At 44.5% G+C, this 26,706-nt stretch overlaps 1 protein-coding gene across 11 annotated transcripts in view; it reads left to right on the forward strand.

Moving 5' to 3' along the window:
- Positions 1-26,706, forward strand: part of syne1b (spectrin repeat containing, nuclear envelope 1b) — an 80,796-nt gene that overhangs the window by 42,975 nt on the left and 11,115 nt on the right. For 10 of the 11 annotated variants that reach the window (XM_030391914.1, XM_030391924.1, XM_030391923.1 and 7 more), the window contains 63 exons: positions 127-444; positions 696-851; positions 948-1,118; positions 1,206-1,532; positions 1,635-1,787; positions 2,559-2,726; positions 2,836-3,012; positions 3,160-3,306; positions 3,394-3,519; positions 4,195-4,371; positions 4,601-4,866; positions 5,192-7,352; positions 7,476-7,813; positions 7,919-8,063; positions 8,164-8,382; positions 8,462-8,730; positions 8,825-8,990; positions 9,244-9,399; positions 9,502-9,654; positions 9,773-9,955; positions 10,042-10,179; positions 10,405-10,590; positions 10,718-10,840; positions 10,968-11,150; positions 11,355-11,498; positions 11,852-12,040; positions 12,261-12,401; positions 12,713-12,826; positions 12,935-13,096; positions 13,477-13,671; positions 13,989-14,165; positions 15,133-15,327; positions 15,756-15,887; positions 16,088-16,188; positions 16,612-16,765; positions 16,856-16,984; positions 17,079-17,234; positions 17,416-17,625; positions 17,863-17,964; positions 18,072-18,191; positions 18,392-18,592; positions 18,691-18,864; positions 18,948-19,079; positions 19,223-19,419; positions 19,624-19,756; positions 20,296-20,478; positions 20,651-20,800; positions 20,971-21,147; positions 21,248-21,403; positions 21,507-21,662; positions 21,771-21,941; positions 22,109-22,242; positions 22,377-22,581; positions 22,686-22,868; positions 22,963-23,109; positions 23,195-23,349; positions 23,587-23,734; positions 23,820-23,914; positions 24,035-24,269; positions 24,666-24,860; positions 25,135-25,260; positions 25,483-25,638; positions 26,386-26,544. In XM_030391914.1, the coding sequence (XP_030247774.1) occupies positions 127-444; positions 696-851; positions 948-1,118; positions 1,206-1,532; positions 1,635-1,787; positions 2,559-2,726; positions 2,836-3,012; positions 3,160-3,306; positions 3,394-3,519; positions 4,195-4,371; positions 4,601-4,866; positions 5,192-7,352; positions 7,476-7,813; positions 7,919-8,063; positions 8,164-8,382; positions 8,462-8,730; positions 8,825-8,990; positions 9,244-9,399; positions 9,502-9,654; positions 9,773-9,955; positions 10,042-10,179; positions 10,405-10,590; positions 10,718-10,840; positions 10,968-11,150; positions 11,355-11,498; positions 11,852-12,040; positions 12,261-12,401; positions 12,713-12,826; positions 12,935-13,096; positions 13,477-13,671; positions 13,989-14,165; positions 15,133-15,327; positions 15,756-15,887; positions 16,088-16,188; positions 16,612-16,765; positions 16,856-16,984; positions 17,079-17,234; positions 17,416-17,625; positions 17,863-17,964; positions 18,072-18,191; positions 18,392-18,592; positions 18,691-18,864; positions 18,948-19,079; positions 19,223-19,419; positions 19,624-19,756; positions 20,296-20,478; positions 20,651-20,800; positions 20,971-21,147; positions 21,248-21,403; positions 21,507-21,662; positions 21,771-21,941; positions 22,109-22,242; positions 22,377-22,581; positions 22,686-22,868; positions 22,963-23,109; positions 23,195-23,349; positions 23,587-23,734; positions 23,820-23,914; positions 24,035-24,269; positions 24,666-24,860; positions 25,135-25,260; positions 25,483-25,638; positions 26,386-26,544 (12,795 nt within the window). The remainder of the gene's footprint in view (positions 1-126; positions 445-695; positions 852-947; positions 1,119-1,205; positions 1,533-1,634; positions 1,788-2,558; positions 2,727-2,835; positions 3,013-3,159; positions 3,307-3,393; positions 3,520-4,194; positions 4,372-4,600; positions 4,867-5,191; positions 7,353-7,475; positions 7,814-7,918; positions 8,064-8,163; positions 8,383-8,461; positions 8,731-8,824; positions 8,991-9,243; positions 9,400-9,501; positions 9,655-9,772; positions 9,956-10,041; positions 10,180-10,404; positions 10,591-10,717; positions 10,841-10,967; positions 11,151-11,354; positions 11,499-11,851; positions 12,041-12,260; positions 12,402-12,712; positions 12,827-12,934; positions 13,097-13,476; positions 13,672-13,988; positions 14,166-15,132; positions 15,328-15,755; positions 15,888-16,087; positions 16,189-16,611; positions 16,766-16,855; positions 16,985-17,078; positions 17,235-17,415; positions 17,626-17,862; positions 17,965-18,071; positions 18,192-18,391; positions 18,593-18,690; positions 18,865-18,947; positions 19,080-19,222; positions 19,420-19,623; positions 19,757-20,295; positions 20,479-20,650; positions 20,801-20,970; positions 21,148-21,247; positions 21,404-21,506; positions 21,663-21,770; positions 21,942-22,108; positions 22,243-22,376; positions 22,582-22,685; positions 22,869-22,962; positions 23,110-23,194; positions 23,350-23,586; positions 23,735-23,819; positions 23,915-24,034; positions 24,270-24,665; positions 24,861-25,134; positions 25,261-25,482; positions 25,639-26,385; positions 26,545-26,706) is intronic. The other variant, XM_030391918.1, reaches the window with a different exon arrangement.

Genomic DNA, 26,706 nt, shown 5'->3' on the forward strand with positions numbered 1-26,706 from the left:
TTATCGTGGGCAAAATATCGTGATAGTATTGTATCGCGAGGTACCTGGTGATACCCAGCCCTAGTTACTACAACTGCTATTGTATTCAGTATTTTTTTGCGCACAACCACATCTGTGTTACTACAGGAACTGCAGCTGCACTGCACAGAGGGTCAGGCTTTGCTCAACACCCTGTTGGTCAGTCGGGAGCTGGTCATTCCCTGGGGCCTGCCTCAGATCGAAGACCGAGCACTGGAGACCATGCAGCAGGAGTGGAGGTTGTACCAGGCCCGGCTTGCCGACACTCGCGCTCAACTGAACAGTGCGCTGGCCAAACTCCGCCAGATGGAGCAGAAGTTTCAGCGTCTTGACAGCTGGCTAAAGGGCATGGAGACCAAAGCACAACTGCGTAGCAACCGGCGGTCTGACCGTGCCACCAAAGATGCTCAACTCCAGCTGATAAAGGTTAGTGTTACATGCCCAGAAGCTCTGCCCAAACATGCATCAGTGCGTGTCGTTTCAATGCTCTGTCAGTTGCTGTATCTGCATTTCAAATCCATGTGGGTCCCTTCAGTTTCATCAAAATCCAAAGAAGAATCTTGCAACAGTTAGTTTCACTATCTGTAATTTTAATACATTTAGAATGTCAGTCTAATGAATATGTTGGAATATAATTAGGTTTATTCAGACATCTCTAATCATCCTTGTATATTTAGAGTTGGCAGGAGGAAGTGCTGGTTTATCAAGAGGAGATGGAGGGCCTCAGTCTCTTGGCTCAGCAGGTTCTGGATGAGACTCACATTAGCAGCCAGATCAGTTCCAGAGCCACCAAGATTACGGCCCGCTACCACGTGCTGCTACTACATTTACTGGTAAGACAAATCTTTTCTGTAAATCTGTATTTTGACAGATATTTGTCAAGGTGTCAAACATTCTAGCGTTCTTCTCCCTCTTCCTTTATGTTGCAGGAGACGATAAAACAGCTCCAGGAGGAGGTGTCTTGTATTGAAGAGGCTCAGTGTGTCTTTGGCACCTTCTCAGACTGGCTTAGCACAGCTCAGAATAATTTCAGCACTGTGGCCATCAGTGTTGATGCAGTGGACCGCTTTGCTATGGAGAGAAAAATGAAAAAACTAGAGGTACACTCTCTAATATTCCCTTTGTAAATGATTGTTTGCTTGTCTATTTGCAATAATAAAATTACCAACATGTTCTGTACCTTCCAGGCTCTTCAGGCAGACATGGAACAAGGTCACACTTATCTGAAGACAATGAGGGAGAAGACAAAGCGAGCCATGGCATTCTTGGAGGAACCTGAAGCCAAGCAGCTGGAGGAGGAAGTGGATGCACGTCTCCTCCAATTAAAGGAGTTGATGGAAGCTCTGCGCACAGAGCACAGCTCCCTTGAGAAATGTATCTCCCTCTCTAAAGACTTCATGGACAAATACAAGGGCCAGGCCCAGTGGCTGACGGAGACCAAGAACCTTTTAGCATCAAGCGTAGAGCCCAAAGCTGAACTCTACCAGAAGAAGGCTCAGCTGGCCAAGTACAAGGTAATTTAACACCAGTTAATCTCTTTTACGAAGCAGTGAAAATAGAGATAGGAAACTAAAAGATTTTATCTGTGATGTTTTCCTCACTTCCCATATGTGCAGACCATCCAGCAGACAGTGCAGTCGCATGAGTCAGCAGTGAAATCTGTCTTTGAGAAAGGAGAGGCCCTGCTCGACATCGTCCACGACGCCACGATAAGTGACAACATGAAAAAGATGCAGGCTGACTACCAAGATCTCTGCTTGGCAGCTAAGGTATGAGCACTTCTCTGCTGTTTTTCTACTGAGGTGTTATATGGGGAGGAAGTGTTTTTTGTACTTAATTGCTTAATCTCCAGTCCAATACAATCAGAAAACACCCTTATCATCTTCTTTACTGATGAAGCATCCATACTCACCCGGACTCAAAGAAGTTCAATGTCCAGAAGTGTAGTTGTGTGCTGATGTTAGTAGAATATATTACAAGGAGACTTTTTCACATTTTATAACATCATTATAGCAGGGTTCGTACGGGTGCTTGAAATCCTTGAAAGTGCTTGAATTTCAATGTTGTGTTTTCAAGGCCTGAAAAGTGCTTGGATTTTAGTTTAAGTGCTTGAAAGTGCTTGACATTATAACTCTGTGTCTTTTACAAAATTGGGATCAGACTGGATAATTAATTTCTGAAGTTTTTGCTATCATAGAATAAAATTTTAGATGTTTACAGCATAATACAATGTACATAATTGTGATAAAAAGTGAAGAAAAAAATCACAAGTATATATATTCCTTTAGATACATATTTTACCCCAGCAGTAAGGTGCTGGAAAATCTTAAAAATGACCCTTAAAAGTGCTTGAAAAGTGCTTGAATTTGACCTTGAAAAATGTGTACGAACCCTGTTATAGACATTCCCACAGAGAGTGAAGAGCGCCTTTCTCATCCAAACCTTAAGAACAAACATCTGGAATATTAGCAAAAAAGTGATAGAGCAACATGTCGCACAGCTACTTGAATCTCTGTGTTTGGCTGTGTGTTGTGCTTCAGATTCAGGTCCAGAACCTTGTGGAGTGGGTGAAGGAGCACGAGAATTACAACAGTGAATTGCAGGAAGCTGAGAAGTGGCTCTTACAGATGTCCAGCAGACTGGTCACCTCAGACTCCATGCAGACCAGCGGGATGGAGATGGCCACTCAGCAACTTGCCAGACACAAGGTGACCTGGACCATTAGACATCTATTACTTAAGAAAATCTCTGAATTCAGGATGAGTTGTCATGGAAGTTCCCATTTTGTATTTTTAACACTTCACCCGTCTTTTGAAGGCAATCATGGAGGAGATAGCCAGTTTTGAGGAGCGTCTCACCAGCTTGAAGCAGAAAGGAGAAGATCTCGTCGCCAGCTGTACGGACCAAGTTCAAGCTAAGATCAGTCAGCAAGTCCAAGCTCACCAACAGGGAACCAGAGACAGTTACTCTGCCATTTGCAGCACTGCCCAGCGTGTGAGTAATACAAGTCTACATCCACAGATCTCTCATCGTCTTATTTTTCTTTAACCACGAGACCCCTACATTTGATCATTTTTGGAAAAAGGCTCCTTATGGTATGATATAAAGTTAATTATGGTCTTACATCACCTTGTTGAACAGGTGTACCAGAGTCTGGACCGGGAGCTGCAGAAACACGTTAACCATCAGGACACTCTTCAGCAGTGCCAAACGTGGCTCACCGCAGTGCAGGAGGAGCTTCAGCTCAACGATCAGGGACCATCTGGTCTGCAGGAAGCACTGAAGCAGGTAACTGACTCTGCTCACAGCTCTTGGAATGCAGTGATGGTGATAAAGTATTTTTCTAACATTTATTTTGCTTCATTACTTTCTCAGGTGAAGCATTACAGGGCCCTTCAGGAGCAGGCCAGCACTTACCTGGACCTGGTGTGTTCTGTATGTGACCTGTCTGATGATGCTGTAAGAGTGGCAGCTGCTCAGGTCCAGCAGATCAAACTCACGGTCAGTAATTGTTACCTCCTTGTCCACTGTACAAAATGTGCCACTGATTTTAATGTGCCAATGTCCTTTGGTTGCCCTTTTGCTTGCTACTGTGAGAATTCTGGTTCTTTTTTTGTTTTATTTCCAACAAAAGTTTCCCCAACTTTGTGAATTCATAGTTGTTCCTTCAGAGATATTTTATCATCAAGTTTTTTTTTGCCAGTTTTGAGTGTTTTTATGTAGTCTGTTGAAGGCCTCCTCATCAAAAACATCCTTAGATACGAATCCCCAATAATCTGTCTGGTGGGTTCTGAAGTGAAGAGAGTTCTTCCTTGCCCACTCTCTTCACCCCCTTTACGTAATATGGCTGCATTTGCAAGAAGAAAATCTTATCTCTCTCGACCATATTTTTATCCTTAGTCATGAATAATATAATCTGATACCATGTCTTGTCTGTGTCTCAAACCTTGAGGCGCTGGTTTCAGATTTGGATCATATGCTTTTTACGTCTTTCTGAATCTTAAACTTTTGCACAAAGTCTGACCATATACATACAAAAAACAAACATATTGTTTCTGTTTCCACCCAGCAAAGACTGACCTGCACAATCTTTACTGATTAGATTTTTTTTTTTTTTTTTTTTAAATATAAAATTCTGCAAATATTGACTGTACGAAGGCGAACATGTGTTTGCAGATAGAGGAAAGGATGTCCAGTGCCCAGGAGCTTTCAGAGGGTTGGAGGGAGATCAAGGACCAGAAGCAAGATCTGAGCAGCCTGTTCCAGGACATGGAGCAGCAGCTCCTCAGCTTCTCCAGACGGCCGGCAGAGCTGGAGACTAAGATAGCTCAAAACATGCTGTCACAAGCCAAGGTGGGGAACAGTATCATAACCATTAATATCTGGACAAGGCACACATCAAAATACACTACATGTTTATCTAGTCTTAACTATCCGTTGCAGTCTCATCATGGTTCTGTTGGTGATTTTGTTATTATTATCTAATCCAACATTTTGGCCCTGGTTTGAGGGATTAAAGAGGGATCTGCTTACTGTTTGTATTTATTTTGGGTGACCATCCAGTATATTGCTTTTCACACAGGAATGCAGCCAGCAACTGCAGTCTAAACAGAGTGTCCTGACCAAGATGACAGAGACTGTGAGCAGATTGACTGGCGGCCAGGACTCTCCGGAACACGCAGAGCTCGACCGTCTGAGCCATTCCTGGCTGGAGCTCTGTCACCAGGCGAACAAGCTGCAGAGCCAGAGAGAGGAGGACCTGCAGAGGGCGAAAGAATACCACGACTGTATCACTGCAGTGGAGGCGCTGTTTGAACAGGTGTCCAAAGAGTGGGACAATCTGGCCAGGTGTGTTTGTACATCAAGTATACATTAAGATTAGTTATCACATACTGCTGTGCTGTGATTCTAATAATCACTTGACAGGAACAAAACCGAAAAGTTTGATTCAGGCTGCGCGACGAGCAGTTGTGATGATATCTTTCAGTTTCTTCTGCAGCTCAGAGTTTCTGATGTCATTACATAAATCTGAGCTTAATGCCATCATTGTAATCAACTTGAGAGCTAATTATTACATCAAAATGGATTCTTTTTATTCTTTATTTCAGGCCTCTAGATTAAAATATATAATCTTCACATGTAATTCCTTTTCTTTTTTCTTTTTGTGTCACAGAACGGATGCTGAAAGTTCATCTCAGCATTTGGAGGCGTTACGGAAGCTTGCCGTAACTCTGGAGGAACAAAAGGGCACTCTTGAAGACCTCAAGGAACAGAAGCAAAAAGTCATCCATCATTTGAACTTGGATGACAAGGAGCTAGTGAAAGAGCAGATCAGCCACTTTGAGCAGCGATGGTCTCAGATGCAAAACCTCATTGAGAAGAAAATCCAGGACTCGGTGGTGACCCTTGAAGACATGGGCCAAGTGGAGGCCCGTCTGAGAGAGGCTCGCGATTGGGCGGAGGAGCAGCAGCCTGCCCTGTCTGAGGCCATGAAGATGAGTCCTCCTCCAGAGCTGGCTCAAAGCTTCCTGTTTGACCACCTTAGCATCTGCAGCGAGTTGGAAGCCAAGCAGCTCTTGTTATCACAGGCCATGGCCGACGCTGACAGGGTGCTGGCCCGGCTGGGCCTCAGTGAACGGCAACGTCTGCAACAGCTTATTACAGACACTCAATGTGAAGTGGAATCTCTGAGTGAGAAGGTTGTGCAGCGCAGGAAACATCTCAGCAAGGCCTTCACAGAGAGGACACAGTTCCTGATGGCCGTGAACCAGTCTATCTCCTGGGTCCAGCAGAATGAGAAGAAGGCTCAGTCAGAGGAGTACATCGCTTTGTTACCTGATGACCTGGCCAAGCAGGTCAGAACATGTCGAAACATCCAAAGCAGTCTGAAAGCCTATCAGAGCGAGCTGACCTCGTTGTGGTCTCAGGGAAGGGACCTGATGAGGGACGCCAGCGAGGAGGAGAGGAACGAGATTCTCACAAAGTTGCAGGAGCTACAAAACATCTTTGACAAAACATTACATAGATGTGGCCAGAAGCTTCAGGAGCTGGAAAAAGTATTTGTCTCTAGAAAGTATTTCAAGACTGATTTGGAGAAAATCTGCCTGTGGTTAAAACAAGCTGACATCGTCACCTTCCCTGAAATCAATCTGATGGTTGGAGATGCTGAATTGGAAGCACAGCTGCTAAAGTATCAACATATAGTCGAGCAGGCAATTGAATACGAGAATCTCCTCCTCATTGTACAAAGAGCTGGCCAAGAAATCTTGCCCAGTTTGAATGAGGTAGACCACTGCTATTTGGATGAGAAACTCAACACCCTCCCCCAGCAGTATAATAGCATATTAGCACTAGCAAAAGAAAAACAGGAGAAAATCCAGCAGGCCATTCTCACGAGGAATGAGTACACCTCCTTCATAGATGTAACTCACAAAGCACTGAAAGAGCTCGAAGAACAGTTCAATAATCTGGGCACACAGCCTGTCGGGCTGCAAACAGAAGAGGTACTCAGGTTGCAGAGTGATTACAAAGCAATCCAAGCAGACCTGAGCAACCTGGGTCTAGCTGTGAGTGAGCTGAACCAGAAGAAAGAGGGATTTCGTAGCACCGGTCAACCATGGCGCCCAGAGGAAATGACCCAGCTTGTGAGCCTGTACAACGGCCTGAAGAGGTTAACTGAACAGAAAGTAGAACATCTGGATGAAACCTTGGAGTCATTCGAAGACCACAAGGCAATGGCTTTGCAGGTTGACTCTCAGTTAAAGGCCACAAAAGAGCAGCTGGTAAAAGTGAATGCGGAGACGCAGTCAGCTGAGGAGAGGCTGAAGAACTACCACGCTCTGGCGGGGAGTCTGCAGAGTGCCAACTCTCACTTGTCAAGGCTCATGGAGCAGATGGACACTCTTGCACCCCGCGTGGACCAAGCAGCCCATGATGCCTCTAAAGAACAAGTGGTTCTGTGGCAGGATGAGCTGCGATCTCTGCAGGCTGCAGTTGGGGAACTGATTGAAGAGTGTGAGGTCAGATTTGTCCAAAGTAAAGACTTTGAGACAGAGATGAAAAGGACACTGGACTGGCTGCAGCAGGTCAGGGACGAACTGGGCTGTGCTGTGATTGTTGATGTGAGGGTGGAGAAAGTGCAGGAGGAGATCAGAAAGCAGCAAATCATGCAGGAGGAAGTACAGTCGCGACTGAGGATAGTGGCTGCTCTGAGCAGCAGGGAAAAACAGGAGCACATCAGCGCGAATGAGCTCGTCCCAGAGCACGTAGATACAAGCTTAGAAGAAATGGCAAAGCTGCAGGCGGATGTTCAGAAAGCACTCAGCTCCAAACAGGTGGGATACTGCTACGTTCAACAATCTAAAAACTTAATAATCATTCATACATTTTAGTGAATTCACAATCTTTAGAATTCAGAAGTTCTTAAAGTTTATTGTCTTTGTTGCTTTTGTGTAAAGATCACTCTGGAGGACGCCCTGGTGTTGTGCCAGAAGTACCACTTCAGGATGCAGTCAGCCTGTGAATGGCTGGAGGATGCCGTGTCCTTCCTGCAGCAGGCAAGCCAGGGTGTGGACGTGGAGAACTACGAGGAGTGTCTCCGGCAGCAGGTGGACATCATGACCACGGAGCAAGAGTTCCTCATCCACTTGGAGGAGCTGCAGGCTCTGTTGCCTCAGCTGGAGAACCTGGTCAACCCCACAGCTAAAGAGCAGCTCCGTGTGAGCATTGAGTCGGCGAAGCAGAGAGGCATGGAGGTCCGAGATCAGCTGCAGTGTCATCAGGATGTCCTTCACAGGTTGTAAAATAACTGAATGAGTAATGGGGCACAGTGACAATATGGACATTTTGTCAATAATGGCATTTCATCCTCTAATGTTTTTTTTTTGTTTGTTTTTCGTAGCTGTGTGGCTCAGTGGAAATCCTATCAGGAGGCGAGGCAGACTGTCATTGAGCTCATGAATGAGGCTGAAAAGAAGCTGACTGAATTCTCAACTGCAAAGGCAGCCACAAGCCAAGAGGCTGAAGATAAGCTCTGCAGTCATCGGGTACGAGGAACCAAAACAAAGTCATTTTCCATACAACAAACAGGTGGTGCCCCTTTGAATGTTATGCACTTAATTTGTTTATTGTCTCTTGATTTGCCAGTCGCTTGTGTCACTGGTGAACGGCTTCCAAGAGAAGCTGAGTGGTTTGGAGGAGCAAGCTGCTCAGCTTGAGCTGGTGGGGAGTGATGCCAGCAAGGCCACCATCAGTCGCTCGATGACCACTGTGTGGCAGCGCTGGACACGCCTGCGAAGCGTAGCGAGAGGACAGGAGAGAGTACTAGAGGACACGGCACAGGAATGGAGGACTTTTAGAGAAAAGGTAAACAGACTGATTTCATAAATGAATAAAGATATAGCTTTTTACCTGCATCTGAACCTTCATAATCATTTCATTACAGATGGTGAAGGTGAGAGCAGTCTGTGATGAGCTCCAGAGTCGTTTCCCTGACAGTGCCGTGGAGAAGGCCTCCAAAGCCACCCTGCAGTCTCTGTTGGACCAACACGACTTGCTGAGCCAAGACTTGGAGAGAGAGCTCTCCTCCCTCATGCTGCTGCGCCAGTATGCTCTCAGCTTGCTGCATGACGTGGAAGTGCCGTCACCAACAAGTGAGCAGGACGAACTGCCCAGTCTGAAGGAGATCAGAGTTGTGCAAGACCACATGGAAAGGTAGAAGACAAACCTACAAAGCTGATGCCATCAGTTGTCTAGTTTAATTGAATTGTTTTTAAATAAACTGAGTAATTTTTCTTTTTGCCTCCAGCCTCCTGACACAGTCCAGGACTAAGCGAGCTCAAGCAGCTCAGGAACTGAGAGACAGAGAGGAAGTGGAGAAGGAACTCAGTGTTGTAAAAGCCTGGATTCAGGAGACCAGGGAGCTTCTTCTCAATCCCACACCAGACATTGATTCTCTGCTGCAAGAGCTTGAGGTATATCTCCCATTAAAGGTCCAGTATGTACAATTTAGGGGGTTTTAGGTGCAAAATTACAATGGAAATTTCATAATTGTTCTGCTCTTGTTACCTCAGAATGAGCCTTTCATATCTGAAGAGGCGTTTAGAAGACATTTCTGCTTAATGCCGCTAAAACCTAAAGAAACATCTTTCCGACTTTACAGGCAACCCCCAAGAGCATCATTATTTCTTAGAAAAGTTACATGTGTCATCCATTTGTTGCGTTTAGGTTGTACATGGAGAAGTGATCACGTATCGTCAGAATGTGGATAAATTAGCAGAGCAGCAACAGAGCAAGTACCTGGACCTCTACACCATACTGCCCTCTGAAATCTCCATGCAGCTGGCTGAGGTCTCACTTGCGTTGGGTGCCATTGAGGATCAGGTACTGTATCATCTAAAATATGTTAAGATCCCGCAAGGGAACACTGTACGGAATGTAGTCATGTGGCATTTGATGTCATTTCCACTTCTGGCGTTTTTGTAGGTTCTTTCGAAAGAGAGAGAAATTCAGAAAACCAGAGAAATTAAAGAGGACTTCAGCTCAAGACTCCATGACATCTCTGAGAAACTCAAAGCAATCTCGGCTAAATTCAAGGAAAAATCTCCAGATGTTGATCACGCCAAAGAGGAGGTCAAGGTGGGTCAACTGTCCTGGTCTCACTGTTAAAGAGATGTTAATACTTTTGGTTTGAAATGCTAAGTTAAAGTACAATTCAGGATGTGAAATTAGACTGGTTTTCATTTCTTTTTCTCAGTGCCTGGCTGAGGACTTGGACAGTTGTGGTCGCACCCTTTCTGAACTGGATGCTGCTGTTCAAGAATTTGGCCGCAGAAACCCCCTGCTGGCCAAACAGCTCGGTGACGCCATCAGCAAGCTATCAGAAATGCATCATCACACAACGCGCCTCGCAGACTGCAGGAACAACTGGCTAAAAAAGGTTTACTTTCAGCTCTACTTTACATAGTACAGCTGTTGTGCTGTTTTTTTTTTTTTTGCTATAACATTCTTATATTGGCTCCTCAGGCTGTCTGCTATTTGGATGAGTATAATGAGATGCTGGACTTCATTGTGAGATGGTCGGAGAAAGCCAGGAGCCTGTTGAGGGCAAACATCATCTGGAACTCCTCCGTTCATCTGCAGGAGCAGATACGGATGTATCAGGTGGGTTTGGGGTCCAGAAGGGTATCCTCAGAGGTTCTATTGTGATATTCAAATACAGATATTTGCTTTGTTTTCAGCTATACATATGCTTATCCATGCACACTTCACAGGCACATCAGGATTTGTCCCCATGCACGCATTTAATTCTGGCACAGGTTGTAGGGAATCATCCAGGAGACCATCCTACACTGCCTTTCATTCACTCTCTCGTTGTCCTGTGTTTAGGCTGTCCTTCGTGAGTCTCGAGAGCTCCATGGAGACCTGGAGTCAATGGCAGAGAAAGTGGAGCTTCTGTCTGAGGTGCTGCAGGTCGAGACTTTGAGCCAGCAGGTTTGTGAACTCAGTCGACACACTGAGGAGCTTCAGCAAAGCATCAAGATTCGGCTGCAGAGCTTGGAGGATGCAAATAAGGTACAATTTGTTTGGGTTGTACCATTCTTGAATTCCCTTTTTCCTGTCTTTATTATATTTGACTTTTAGAATTTGCCTGAAGGGGTAGGAGTACTTGTAGCTCATACCTTGTGCTTTATGTCCTCAGAGTATGGAAGCCCTGGAGTATGAAGTTAAGGCCCTGCATGTTGCTCTGGAGCAGGTCCAAGCCACACTGACCTCACCAGAGTTGGCTCGCCAGAGCCTCAAAGAACAGCTGGCTCAGAGACAAGTAACCACAGCATATATAAAATAATCCATGATATGACTGACTTGTCTTAAAGCACCTTGGCTGCTTACTTTGCCAATTGTAGTTTGTTAATAATTCCACACATTGTGAACTTTCCCTGTTTTTACAGCGGCTGTTGGCAGATATGGAGAGCTTCAAGCAGCAGGTGCAGGCAGTGCAGCTGTGTCAGAGTGCTCTGCAGGTCCCAGAGGAGGTGATGCCGAACCTTGCCATCTGCCGCACAGCGCTGCGTCTGCAGCAAGAGGCCAGTCACTTGCAGCACGTGGCCATCCAGCAATGCAACATCCTGCAGGTACAGTAGGGGGCACTATTTCTGCAACACAGTGAAATCATATTGCTGTCAATTCTTTCAAGTGACATTTATAAGACACCAGTTTCTTTCTAATTAAACCAAATAACTTACATGATTCTCTGCATATTTTAGTAGAGTACTCAACATTTTGGAGAACTATTAATCTAACACTAACAAATCATTTTTATTTATTTTTTTATCCAGGAGGCAGTGGTGCAGTACGAGCAGTATGAACAGGAAGTGAGAGACCTCCAGGGGCTGATAGAGGAAGCACACCGTGTCATTCAGGACCGAGAGATCCCCACAAACAACATCCAGGAGCTGCAGGCCCAGATCCTCCACCATGAAGTACAATACATTCATTTACTTACTTAGCCCACCTTTCCTGTAAAGGAAAGGAAGATATTGAGGGGAAGGAGCACTGGACAAGTCATCAGTGTTTGCATCATTCTCCTAAATAACTGATCTGTACATTTTTAAATGTAAAAAAAAAAACCAACCAAACAAACCCATAAATGGCTCCATAAAGTTTTTGTATTTTAAATCAAGATCCCTTTTGCTCAGTCAGTAGTACAGAAAGCAGATCCACCGCTCTGCAACATGTGTATTTAGTCAACTGATTCAGACATTCTCTGTACTGCAGGGTAGATTTTCCTCACAATCGCATATTAAGTTCCAAATTTATTTATTTTTTTTAATAGGAACTGGCCCAGAAGATCAAAGGTTACCAGGAGCAGATCGCCTCTCTAAACTCAAAATGCAAGATGCTGGCTGTGAAGGCCAAACACGCCACCATGCTGCTGACAGTGAGTGATGTGGAGGGGCTGCCTGAGGGGCTGCAGGAGATGGAGGAGGAGAAATCCAAGAAATCTTCAGCGCAAGCTGTCATGGTGAGACAGAGAACTTCATATAACAAAGCTAACAAAGGACTCTGCATCATCAGTAATTGCTTTGCCTAACTGATAAACCTCTTGACTCATTTTGCTATTTCTGGCTTTGGTTTAAAGTGTGCGCTGTGCCACTTTATCTAACACATCGTCTCTGATTAATCTCTCCCGATCCACCTCGCATGTCTGCTCTTCTGTTAATGTGTCTTGCATGGCGTGTCAGATGACGGCTGGCCGCTGTCACACCCTCCTGTCTCCTGTAACTGAGGAGTCTGGGGAGGAGGGCACTAACAGCGAGGTATCTTCTCCTCCTGTCTGTCGCTCTCCTTCTCCCATCACTCACACTGAAGTCACTATAAGCAAGGTATCTACCTTCTCTCTTCCTCTTGATAACTTTTTTCCCAGTCACTCTGGTTTTTCAGCAAAATAACCTTTCTCTAAATTTTTGTCTTAGTGTATAGTTAAACAAACTCAATCATTAAATACAATCGGTAAATTAAAAAAGGTAAAAACAAATCAAGGGAAGCATTAATCCATAGCGCTGCCTGCACCTGCAATTCATCATGACTAACTTGAATTTGATGAATTTGGGGGCTTTACAGTCTTTCTCTCTGTTTACCATCTGTTCCATAACTAATTTGTCTGATGCTGACGCTGTTCGAATGTGTTTTTTAGATGGGAAGAGGAACACTCACTAGAGCTCCAATCCAAGAGTTATACGACCCGACATTTGAGTCTGTGGCCAACTTAGATGACTTGCAGCGCTCGTGGGAGACATTAAAGAATGTGGTATGTGAATAATACAAGGCGTCAGCTTGGTGGTTTATTGATTCTCAGTGACCGTTATCATGTTTTCAGCCTTGGCACATTTACATCCTCCAATTTGTCTTCCAACAGATCAGCGAGAAGCAGAGGTCTCTCTATGAAGCCCTGGAAAAGCAACAGCATTACCAGAGTTCGCTCCAGTCGATCTCTTCTAAAATGGAGGCTCTGGAGGCCAAATTGAGCGAGCCTCTGGAGGCAGATAAAAGCCCAGATAGCCACTTCAGGGCACATGAGGTGAGTTATTATAACGGAAATAAAGTTTTTGAATAGTTTGATGGAGAGAGAGCTTTCACATTGACAGGAAAGGAAGTTGCCATACTTACAGAATTAAGAATAATAATATTGAATATATAGAATAATATATTGAACAGTATTTAAAGTTATATTTTACCAGTGATTGAGGTCTGTCAAAAATATGTTTTGGGTTTCTCACGCCACCTTGATTTGCATTTATGTTATCGTAATATACAGTAAAACATTATTTTTTAACATCATTGTTTCTATAGCTTCAAGAAAATGTGGGATTGAATTGGGAATGGCTGCTCTATATCTATAAAATCTGAAGTCGGTCAATCTCCAGTATTCAACTTCTCTACAACTGTTTTCCTCCTCAGGGTCTGATAGAAGAGATTCAGAGTGTGCAGGAGGAAATAACCAGGCTGCAGACAAGCTTCACAGAGGATCTGGCCTCCAATGCTGTGGACTCAGATATGGCTGACCAGCTGGCCATGCAGTCCTCCCTCGCTGTGTTAGCTGAGAGGATGGCCACCATCCACATGAAGGCGTCAGGCAAACAGCAACTATTGGAGGTGAAGATTGTAAAAATATATTACTACTAATAGTATAGTAGTCATAGTAATTGTGGACCAAAGGGATCAATATTCCAGCCCACACCAGGGTGCGATTGACACTAATTTACTAACAACAACAACATAAAAGCAAACTTAATGTTTTGCATGTTCTTCATCAGTTCGCTTAGGTGGTTTAATAATCGTTGCTGATGAATCCAGTCACATTACCCAATACAAATTCAATGCACAAAACTATAACTTAAGATAATAAGATATGAAAGTTGTTGTGAATTGTGTTACTGTGTTACTTAACTCATAAATGTGTTCTGTCCCAGGAGCGTGTGAGTGACCGTCTGGAGGGTCAGCGTCAGGAACAGGCCATACAGCTCTATCACAACCAGGCAGATGAACTGGACCAGTGGCTGATCAGAATGCGCAGTGCTGTAACCTTCATCCTTGAACCGAAACCTCTCGAGGAGGCAGATATGGAGGATCAGCTGGCTGAATGTCAGGTAAGAGCTCCCCCTGCTGTCCATTCAGAGCAATGCGTATAAACGTGTTAATTTCAGTTATTACTTAAGACTATGAATGAAGTTATGCACATGAGGTTACAACTAACATATATGTCATAGCAAGTTGTGAGTAATGTGACCTAGGGTAGTGTTTTCTAGTTGTTCAGCCGTTGTCCCTGATGAGGACATTAATGCAAATTCACAGATGGATTATTTACATCCATCTTACACTCCAGTATTTTGTTTCCTTATCACATGTGGATCATCCCAGAGGGGCAGGAACCTTTCAGTTGGTAAACAAGAGCATTAGAGGAGATAGAGGGGCATTCAGGAGGCTGGGCTCCTAAGCGACTGTAGCACTAGTCTTAAGCAGATTATGCAGATGGCTCTGTGTGAGAGGGGCCTGTTAGCAGCGTAGGGCGGAGCAGTCAGGGGTTGTGGCTTTCAGACGATTAATAGATCTCGCTGCTGGGATTGGTGTTGGTGACAAAGCTGCTCGGATATCCAAGTAGGGGAATCCTAGAGCACGGCGAGGGTTAGGCAGGAGGGAGGGACGGAGAGTGACTCTCAGCCTCAGAATAACCTGCCAAAGCTGACCGCAGAGTCGTGGCGATGCCAATGGTGGACAAATGCTTCCTCCAACACGGGAACAGCACTCACTGACCGGCAGCGGTAACCAGTCTGGACTGAGAATGTGGTTCTGCACAGGAGAATTACTTTTGAATTTAAGCGTGAGCACATATGCTGCAGAGCGTGGAGCATGGAGGATTAGTGGTTATATGTTGCACAGGAGGCGAGGCGGGAAAGGTGGGCCAATGATGACAGCAGAGGGAGAGCGCTCCCTGTCCTGTGGCTCGGAAAAGCTGCAGGTGTAGGGGGTTCAGCACGGGCCTGGCCCCCCTGATTGTCTGGAGGATCTGTTGCTGTCACAATGTTTGAGATGGCCTCTCTCCTCCTGGTACTGCAGAACATGCTGCTGGAGATCGAAGAGAAGGTGACGGCCCTGTCAGAGCTGTCCATGCACAGCGAGAACTTGCTGCTGGAGACAGACCGGACAGAAACGAGACAGGAAGCAGAGCAGTTGGCAAGAAAGTTACGCACGTTGAAGGGCAGCCTGCTGGAGCTGCAGAGGATGCTACAAGACAAGCAGACTGACATCCAGGTGAGGGGCTACATGCTTTGAAAGCTGACATATGTAATCATGAGCTTTTTAAATGTTTAAGATAGCACCTGATGTTGGGTTCAGTCCACACTGTGGGTACTTAAATATAGAGAGAAACATTTTTCAACTTCACTTATGCATTTTCTTGCTAATAGCATAATAACAGGACTTGCACCACTCTGTTCAATAGAGCATCATTAGTGTGTTGTTCATTATGTTATCTATTGACAGGCCAAGCATAACAACAAACTGAAAGGTCAGCTAAAGCTATAGTGAATATGTGTCCTGAATCTCCTACCTCTGTGCTTTAGCATTCTTGCTACACTTTGTAAAACATATGAATCAAAATTGGATTACTACCTTTGTCCCACACCCTTGTTTAAGAATGTTTTATTGAATGTTTTCTGATACATTGTCTGCTTTTTTAGGGCTCTCTGCAGGAGCAGGAGGACAGTGAGTCAGACTCAAGCCTCTCTCAGAGTCCCAGTGTGCAGGACTGGCTGGCCCAGGCCCGGACCACGCGATCCCAGCAACACCAGGACAGCCTACAGAGACAAAGGGTATATTTTTTTGTTTCCTCTCTTTAGTACTTTTTTTTTCCTTTGAGATATTGCAGCACATGTGCATTTGGTAGTGATATTTTCACTGTAGTAGAAAAAGTCCACAATAACATACTTTAATAAAATCTGGTGAAGATTTCTGCAACGAAAACGATATCATAAAAAGTTGAGTCCAACTGTTTGGCATGTTTGTTTTTCAGGAACTGGAGGAGCAGCTGGCCGAACAGAAAAAGTTGCTCCAGTCGGTTGCTAGCAGAGGAGAGGAGATCCTCATCCAGCAGGCCTCGCCCAGCAGTGCCAGGTATTTTACATACATACAAATCAAATACTGAAATCTTAAGTTAAGGTTTGCATTGATTGCTGTGGCAGGTTATAAATCATACCTATCGACATTTAGGTTCCAAAATACAGGAGTTTTCGTTGTGTCATGCTCTGACACTTGGTCAACAGCTAAAACCCTTGAACCAGGTTGCGGGTTGCCAGATTGTGGTGACAGATGGGTTAAACATTTTTCTATTGTGTAGTTTGTTATTCAGGGACAATCTGTTGGTGCCGTAATTATAATATAGTTTGAGTGCTATGCGAATTATGGGAGTTTCCCAGCAGAAGAAGAAAAAATAGCAGATTGAAATTGAAATACAGGAGAAACGCAGGAAGGCTGTGAGTGTAAGCAGTTTCATTATAAATGAAACACTAACTGATTCGTGTTTCTGTCACTGCGCAGTACAATGGAGCCATTTTCACCAGCAGCTTTGGTTGAGAGGGAATCTCAGGCTGCTCAAGAGCAGATGAGGCAGAGATGGGAGAGCCTGAGACTGGAGCTCAAAACTAAACTGCAGCTCCTGCAGAAAACCCTGGAGCAGGACCACAAACAGCCGGTACGAACCTTATTATATTGTGAGTAAAGTGCGCTAATAAAATCCGGGACTGTTGTTGACTTTCTGTTTTTTGTCTTTGTTTTTTTGCAGGTATACTCGAGAGCTTCTCGTGTCACTACAGCTGGATCACTGTTCAAAGGAGAAACACAGGCTGACAAATCCTCCCTGAAGACTCTGTATGACAGCTTCAGACAAACAATAGAGGACATGACCACTCAGGTTTTACAATTTCTATAACATCCCTGCACATTTGAGTTCATTACTTTACAACATGTGTCAAAGGAAATTTGCAAATGTCTTGAATAATCCACAGCCCGGCGGTGGTGAAACACAGGTGCCGCAGATGGAACAGCAGCTCTACGCAGCTGTGTCATCCACCTCCTCCTGGCTGGATGGTGTGGAGAACAACGTCTTCTCTGGCTCAGTGTTGCTGGCTGAAAACACAGAGACCCAGCTACAAGAGCAAGAGGTACAGTCAGGCCTTTTTGTACAGTTTCTTTAATCATTGTAGAGGGATTCAGACAGCAAATCATAGGGCTTGGTTCGTCAGCTGAAGTGAATGATAAGATAATACATTCAGGATATAATCTGGTCATTTTTCAGTTGAGAGTTAAATTAATCCATTCAAACTATCCTGAACTTTCCTCCAGACCTTAGAGAACGACGTGAGGCGTGTCACAGAGGACGTGAAGCTCAGCCAGGCTCTGCTTGCCGGGTCTTCAGTGTTGAAACAAGAGGACCGAGCGCTGCTAGAGGACAACCTCGACTGCCTGAAAGAGAGATTAGGTGCTCTGGGTTGTGCTCTGGGGCAACGCTGTGACAACATGAGGACCAGAGCACATGAGCTCACAGCCTACCAGGTTTGCTTGATATTTTGCATTTCAAGTATACTTTATCTTTCTTGATGACTTGCAAGTCTCTTGATGTATAGTCAGATTCAGGAAATGTTTCCTCCTTTTATGTTCAATAATGTTTGTTATTTTTTTTAACCTAATCACAGTTGTACAACACACAATGTGAACATTTCTGTATCCATATATCATAAACCCACATACCTTGATGTAAATGTTCTACGAATTATCTTTTGTCTAATGCAGACTGAGTTGCAACTTCTCCAAACCGCTTTAATCGAGACCAAGTGCCAGATCCTGCAGGCCTTAGCTGGAGCCATGGACAGACCAGCCTCAAAACAACTGGAGGTAATGCACACTTTGGCAAAGGCATTCATGCACGCACACCCATCAAAGCTTATAGAGAACAATAAATGATTGTGAATGTTGTTCATTAGCACTGTCTATTCTCTCAGGTTATTGCCAGCGCAGAAGAGAGCCTGAAAGACTTTGAACAGAGGATTACGGAACTCAAAAGCAGAGGAGCAACACTGCAGGCGGATCAAATATCAACCAACAAAATACTAAAGCTCCAGGTAACATCACTGATTGCTCTTTAACTTAAATTAGTTATCGTTGCCACGTATTGTTCAGTTTAATACTTATTCATTCCTAGAAGTTCGAGTACTCTTAGGCAAATTCCGCCATTGTCAAAAAACAATACACAACATGAAATTGTTGGAGTAAATTAGGCAAACCAAAATGAAAACACAATCTTCTTTGTGTCTGTTTTCAGGATTCCTATGAGGAGCTGGTGATGACGGTGGGCTCCCGGCGCACCGGGCTGAACCAGAACATGGCTCTGAAGGAGCAGTACGAGCGAGCTCTGCAGGACCTGACTGACCTGGTGGACACGGCTAAAGACAAGATGGCTGCCGATCAGAGGATCATTGCCAGCTCTGTGGATGAGGTCCAGAATCACCTGGACAAACACAAGGTTCGGACCTCTTTGAGCTCTGTAAAGCTGGAAAGGCTGAAGCAATGTGAAAAAAATTGGCTCAGCGATTCGATTGTGTGTCTGGTTGTGTTTTCCAGGAGTTCTTCCAGGGTCTGGAGTCCCATATGATCCTAACAGAAACGTACTTCAGAAAAATTAGTGCTCTGATGCTGCCTAAAGAGAGTCAGGCCCTGGAGGAGACGCTGGCTGAGGCTCAGAGCGTCCTCAAACAGGCTCACAGTAAAGGAGTGGAGCTGGAGTGTATTCTGGAGGTGAGAGAGGAAATACTACTTGTGTTAACCATTATTTTTCTAATGAAAGCAGACTGATACATACCTTTTTTCTTTTTCATCAGACTTGGTGCCGCTTGGTGCAGGATTACCAGAGTCTGAACCGGCAATTGGAGGCAGTTGAAGGAAGTATCCCGACTGTCGGCCTGGTGGAGGAGACTGAAGAAAGGCTCATGGACAGAATCTCATTGTATCAGGTACAAAGAGACATCAATGCAGATTTTAGTATGTATAATAAAAGCAAAAAGGAAAGGACATTCAAAGTCCAGCACACATGCCCACTACCTGTCCAACCCTCAGATTTTGTTGTCCATCTGCTCCTCTTCCACTCTGTGTAAAGGGTCTAAAGGGGAGACTGACAGAACACCAGCACAAGTTATACCAGGTGCTGGATGAGGGCAAACACCTCCTGCTGTCAGTGTGCTGTCCTGCTCTGGAGAACCAGCTCGCACTGCTGGGGGAACACTGGCTCAACAACACCAGCAAGGTCAACAAGGAGCTGCAGCGCCTGGAGGCCATCCTGAAACACTGGACCAGGTCAGAAACACATTCAAACACATTCAAAACACATATGCCTAAAAAAACAATTTCCTTTAGTAAAGGTCTATAAGATGGAGAGCTTAGCAATAATTAGTAATTGCACAGATCTCAGTTTAACCAAATGAAGGATTAAGATTCATAAGCAAGTAGATTGTACCTGTGATTTCTGAACTCATGAATGAATCGTGGTTGTCCCTGCAGGTATCAGAGGGAGTGTGTAGAGCTCAGCCAGTGGCTGCAGTCGGCTCTGGAGCGTCTGGAGTTTTGGAATACGCAGGCGGTTCTAGTCCCACAGGAGCTGGAGACTGTCAGAGACCATCTCTCTGCTTTCCTTGTAAGGGCACTGATTATTTATTTTTCTTTTATCTTTTTTTTTTTCTTTTTTCACCTATATATATAGAGAGAGAGAGATAAAGAGATTTAGGCTGTTCGCCAGTAGAATTTAATTTAAAAGTAAGATTTTCTTTTCAGATCTATCTTCACTGAACAATGCAATGTCGATTTAGAAAATCTTTTTTCGTTTGTCTAAATAATCTACATCTGTCATTTCTTTCTTATTCGTTTGTGGACAAAACAAGATATTTGAGGACTTCATCTTGGGCTTTTAGAACACTGACTGACATTTTTCTCAATTAACTGACATTTTGTAGACCAAACCACTAATTAACTAATTTAGACAATAATCGATAGATTGATTAAATTAGAATAATTATTAGTTAGTTGCAGCCCTAATGCACAGTATTCATTTGTTTGGTGAAGAAGATAGTAAATCACTTTTTTGAAAATGATACACATTTTTAATAAAATTCAAATTCTAAAAGTGTAATATGATCATCAAACACAGCTGATGATTCCTGTCACTGTCCGCCTCAGGAGTTTTCAAAGGAAGTCGAAGGAAAGTCCAGCCTGAAGAGCTCAGTGATAACTGAGGGCAACCAGCTGCTGCGTCTAAAGAAAGTGGACACAGTGGTGCTGCGGACCGACTTGGCACGCATAGACAGCCAGTGGACTGAGCTGCTCACACGCATCCCAGTGGTCCAGGAGAAGCTGCATCAGGTATCGTCACATGCAGCCTGACTGAACAGGCTTAGCTGCTCTGGGGCAAATAGGATTACCCCTCTTTCTGCTGCTTCACTCGTATACACAAGTTTTCACACAGGGCTGCCCTCAAACTGGGAGTTTCCTGAATGTATAATAAGCTGATCCGATGGGTGTTATGTGTGTTCAGATCCAAATGGAGAAGTTGGCCTCCCGTCACGCCATTTCTGAGCTGTTTAACTGGATATCATTGATGGAGAATGTCACCGAGGAGGATGAAGAAAACCTGAAGAGTGCAGTGGGGTCAAATGTGATTCAAGACTACCTGCAAAAATACAAGGTAATGGTCTTTCATTGCATGTTTGACTTTGTTTACAAGTGAGTTTTTGGTAGAAGAACAATATTTGTCAGCTACATACAATTTTTTTGCATATTAGCATGTATGCTAAGGATGTCAAAGGTTTGTGGCTGCCATTTTTAATTGTAAGTCTACTGCTGTTTCCTTCTCAGGGCTTCAGAGTAGATTTAAGCTGTAAGCAGCTGACTGTGGACTTTGTCAACCAGTCAGTGCTGCAGATCAGCGGTCAGGATGTGGAGAGCAAGCGCAGCGATAAGACAGACTTTGCTGAGAGACTGGGAGCCATGAATCGACGCTGGCAGATCCTACAAGGCCGCATCAATGAGAGGGTGAGGCCACTGATACTGTCAATGAAACTGTAGCTACTGGAGTCGTTTAAAGGTGCAAAAACAGGATGTCATAGTTTAATTTGTATAAACTCCTGTGCAGATCCAATTCCTGGAGAGCCTTCTGGAGATGTGGTTGGAGTATGAGAGCAGCGTTCAGGCCCTGAAGTCCTGGATGGCGACTCAAGAAGAACGATTAAAGAGGAAAAATCGAATAGAGGATCTGACATCTGTGCAGAATGCTCTCAAAGACTGCCAGGTTTGCTGCTCATACTGTGACAACACTCATTTACCAAAACAAGATTGCTATTCCTGTCACACTTTTCTGGGTCCATGTTTCAATATCATGTCAAAACTTTTAGGAAATGGAAGAGTTGGTGAAGGAAAAAGAGAAAGAACTAGAGAGAGTTGAGGAGCAGGGCTGCGCCCTCGTCCAGAACAAGACCGATGAGGCCTGTGCTATCGTCATGGAGACGCTCCAGGGTGTCAATCACACCTGGGCTAACCTCGACCACTTGGTAAGCTCCCCTATTCTCTTTGCACTCTGTTTTTAATGTGCTTCTTCGGTTACACCTTTACAATTCACAGAATGTCTGAACTGTGAGTTTTTACTCCACCTTGAACAGATTGGGCAACTAAAGATCAGCCTGAAGTCGGTGTTGGATCAGTGGAGTCTATACAAGAAGGCTTCAGAGGAGATCAATGGCTACCTGATGGAGGGAAGGTACTCTGTATCCCGTTTCCGCCTCCTCACCGGCTCCCTGGAGGCTGTTCAGCTGCAGGTGCAAAGTCTGCAGGTATGTCAGGACAAAGAGGCGATTGCATTAACATGTGTCTCTGAAATCTTATTGTGTTGAAGTTGATATTTATATTTTTACCGAGGGGAATAATTCTTAATATGGTCTTTTACACTGTTGATCTTGCTACTGTATTAAGCGCTGTGCTTTTTTTGCCATCTGTGAAGGATTTGCAAGAGGAACTGGAGAAACAGGAGAGCAGTCTGAGGAAGTTTGGAGCCGTGACCCACCAACTGCTGAGGGAGTGTCACCCGTCAGTCTCAGATTCTCTCAACAACGCCCTGAAGGACGTCAATGCAAGGTGATCTTTATTAACTGTAATAGGTATACAATGTATTTAATCTGAAAACTTTAGCTGTCAGGGCACGACACCTGCCTGATGTGCAGCCATTTTCTATGATTAGTTTCAATATCTTTTCATTTATTGCACTCAAGATGGGCTGGCTTACTGGAGGAGATTGCGGAGCGTCTGAGAAGCAGCAAAGCCCTTCTGCAGCTGTGGCAGCGCTACAAAGAGCTGTATGAGCAGGGCTGCAGCAGCATCCAGCGGCAGGAGGAAAAGGCAGACCAGCTCCTCAAACTCGCCTGCAGCAAGGACATCGCTGATGAAGAGGTGTCCGATTGGATCCAAAAATGCAGCGTGAGTGATGCCCCAGCTGTAACTTTTATGTCTAAATGCTGAATATTTCTGTTCAGTAGAGTTCAGCAGATTTTTTTTTTTATGTTATGGTTGCTCTGTCCCAGGAGGTGCTCCGGTCCCAAGCTCCGGTGCAGGCCTCCCTGCAGGTTCTCCATGAACTGGGAGATCAGCTGAAACAGCAGGTGGACACATCAGCAGCTTCTGCCATCCAGTCAGATCACCTCTCTCTCACCCAGCGGCTTTCCGCTGTGGAACAAGCGCTTACTAGACAGCTCACCACTCTGCAGGTAGAGAAGAAGAAATTAATGCTAAATAAGACTCCTAGTTGTCCAGCCTGTTGAAATTTATTTTACACTTATTCACATTTCTTTTCCTCACCAGACCGGAGTTCAAGACTATGAAACCTTTAATGATCAGCTGGATTCACTGGGCTGCTGGATAGTTGAAGCTGAGGAGGCTCTGAAGATGCAAGATCCCAACGGCTCCACAGACCTGCTAGTCATCCAAGACCGCATGGAGGAGCTCAAGGTTTTTATCAGAGAGTTAAAATGATCCATTTTAGTGGTTGTCCTGAAATTGAGATTTGTAAAATGTTTCTCTGGTACTCCTACAGAGGCTCATGCTCAAATTCAGCAGTATGGCTCCTGAGCTGGAGCGACTTAATGAGCTCGGTTACCGGCTCCCTCTCAACGATTCAGAGATCAAGCGCATGCAGAACCTCAACAGGAGCTGGTCAACAGCCTCAGCTCAGACCACAGAGAGATTCAGGTATGACTCATAAGATATATGGTACAGGGTAGAAGTCATTTGCACACCTTTCCCCATCGGGATTAGTGCTGAATATCCATTTCTGAAAATAGAAAAAGAGATTCTGCAGAATCTTTCATCTGAGAACGGATTAATGATGAACAGGCACAAATAGTATCAAAAACTCCACAGATGTTTCTTATTATTTTCAGTTGGCACAGATTTCGTTTGCTCACTGGCTTTTTTGGTTCCCTGCAGCAAACTCCAGTCCTTCCTGCTGCAGCAGCAGACCTTCCTGGAGAAGTGTGAAACGTGGATGGAGTTCTTGGTCCAAACAGAAGAGAACCTGGCAGTGGAAATCTCTGGGAACTACCAGAGTTTGATGGAGCAGCAAAAAGCTCATGAGGTTAGAGTCCCTTTAGAATAAAAGATCCTGCAACAGCGTCCTTTTGTATTTCTTAATCATTAATCATAAATATGTTGTCTTCCAGTTATTCCAGGCTGAGATGTTTAGTCGTCAGCAGATCCTGCACTCCATTATCAGTGATGGACAGAGGATGTTAGAGCAGGGTCAGGTGGACGACAGGTAAACACTGTTTCTAACCTCATAACACCAAGTACATAAACATTACTAGACTGGTAAATCCATTGGTCTTTGTTGAAATAAATGTCTTTCTGAAAATGACATCACCTCTCCCTTCTGCAGAGACGAGTTCAACCTGAAGTTGGCTCTGCTGAGTAACCAGTGGCAGGGCGTAGTGCGGCGTGCTCAGCAGAGGCGGGGCATCATCGACGGTCTGATTCGCCAGTGGCAGCGCTACAGAGAAATGGTGGAGAAGCTGCGCAGGTGGCTGGTGGAGGTCTCCCACCCTGCAGAAGCCCTTCAGACAGGGACTACAGTGCCTCTGCAACAAGCCCGCTCGATGTTGGATGCTGTCCAGGTACATAATGTAAAAGCTTACAGAGTACACAGCTCAGATTTATTAAGATGGTGCTGGACAGAGAGACACACATTTTGTGTTTAGTCGACACACAGATCTCTTCCGAACAGCCATATATTCTCCCAAATTGATTAATGTTTTAGTCCTAATGGATCTCTGGCAGGATGATTAAAATGCATACAGTGGATCAATGAAGACAGAAGAAATTACTTGTAAAACAAAGTAAAACAGTTACAGCAGGGAATGACGCAGAGAAGGTGCAGAAGGATCTTTAAAACAGATACTCAAAATTAGGTGACTGTACATTTACATGTGTTGTTTTGGCAGGAGACTAACAGGTCAGTGGCTTGATAATTAAGACTGATTTTATCTGAGTGATTATGCTTTCTGGCTCAGCTGAAGGAAAAGGTGCTGCAGCGTCAGCAGGGCAGCTACATCCTGACGGTGGAGGCTGGCAGACAACTGCTCCTGTCAGCTGATAGTCGGGCCGAGGTGGCCCTGCAGGCAGAACTTACTGAGATCCAGGAGCGCTGGAAGCATGCCAGCATCTGCCTGGACGAACAGAAGAAGGAGCTTGCCACCTTGTTAAAGGTAAACCAGGCGAATTGCCAGCAGCTTGTAGAGTGCAGGAAACCTCAGGAGACATTAAACGGATACAGTAATGTTTTGGTTTGTAGGTGGAAATTTGAATGCTTTTCTTTTTTCTTTTGTTTTCAAATTTTTCACCAAACGGCACAATCACTTTATACTTGTAGCTAAAATTGTGGAATACTAGAAAAGTCATAATAGAGAAATACAAAAATTACCATTATTTTGTTGTTTATATGAGTGATGCAGCTGCAACCATTGTTTTTGTCATGGACAGGACTGGGAGAGGTGTGAGAGAGGAATCGGTGGATCGCTGGAGAAACTTCGAGCCTTCAAACGGCAGCTCTCCCAGCCTCTTCCTGATCATCACGAGGACCTGCAGGCTGAGCAGATGCGCTGCAAGGTGACAGCCTGGAGGCATTTATTTTATAATATCATTAAGTGGAAATGAACTTAGCACAAAGGAAACTTCACATATAACACAGGTCTGAAATTCAACATTGCTTTGGGGACCCTGACCTAAAAACTATAGAATAAGTGGAGTTTAACTAAATTAACAAATGTATTGACATTGTTGTTCATGTATTAATACATGAATATTTTGACAACATTGCTTTTGTTTCAGGACCTGGAGAATACATTTGATGGCTGGACCGGGGATCTGGCCCATCTGACTGTGCTGCGAGAGTCCCTGTCCTGCTACATCAGTGCTGAGGATCTGTCCGTCCTGCAGGAGCGAATCGAGCTGCTGCATCGACAGTGGGATGAAATCTGCCACCAGGTACAGAGCACTAGTATACAGTGCTTGTGGAAAGCTGCTGACTTACTGAATGTTCTGTATACTGTGAATTTGACCAGTTGCTGTTGCTCTTGGCACTTGAAGGTGTCACAATCTGACGCACTGGTTTTGTCTCTGCAGTTCCTTGAGATACCAAACGGTGGTGCTGGTGTCAAACAAAATTATCAGACTATTACACTTTGGTCTGGATGTGCCAGTTAGCCAGCTTCATGTGCTACGGAATATTTGCATGAAAAATGATTGTTGAATACAACTGAATGTTAAAGAAGGAGAGTGTTGAGACTTTCAATACAAGAAGACAAAACAGTTGTTCAAACAAAAGCATTTCCTCTTTTTTTCTTCTCGTGTTGACTTCAAATACGTGTAACTTATGAACACGCTGTGCACTGTTCCTCAGATTCCTGAAATATAACCCATAATGGCATTTCACTATAGAGTTTAAAAAGGAACTTCTACAGCCGTTGCTTTGGCGTGCAAGTGAAACCTCAAGGTCAATTTTTTTTTCAGCGTTGCATCCTGTTGAGAGCAGATAAAACATGCACACAGGAAACACACAGAGACACACAGTCGCTGCTTGATGCAAATGAGTCAGACGTGGTGCAGTGATCTCTGTGATCTCTGCTTCCTTTACAGACTTTCTGACATAAATCAACAGATGTTAAACATTTGCTTAGGCAGTGTGCACAGTGATGCATTTAACCCAATATAAATATTGTCATTGCTCTGCAGCTGTCACTGCGCAGGCAGCAGGTAAGCGAGAAGCTAAATGAGTGGACCGTCTTCAACGAAAAGTACAAGGAGCTCTGCGAGTGGCTCACCAACATGGAGAGCAAGGTGTCCCAAAACGGAGACATCAGCATCGAAGAGATGATCGAGAAGCTTCGCAAGGTAAACGGAAAAGCAAATTCTGACTTGTTGATTTCTGATTTTCTTTTTGCCATTTTCAAACATTCGGGTGCACAGCAGCCAGTGATGCACCTTTCATTCATTCTCTTTATACATCGCCTCAGTTAAAGTCACACTCTGCTGCTGAGATTGACTGGGTGAGAA

The sequence above is a fragment of the Sparus aurata genome, chromosome 16, assembly GCF_900880675.1.
Source record: "Sparus aurata chromosome 16, fSpaAur1.1, whole genome shotgun sequence".
Classification (NCBI taxonomy): Eukaryota; Metazoa; Chordata; class Actinopteri; order Spariformes; family Sparidae; genus Sparus; species Sparus aurata.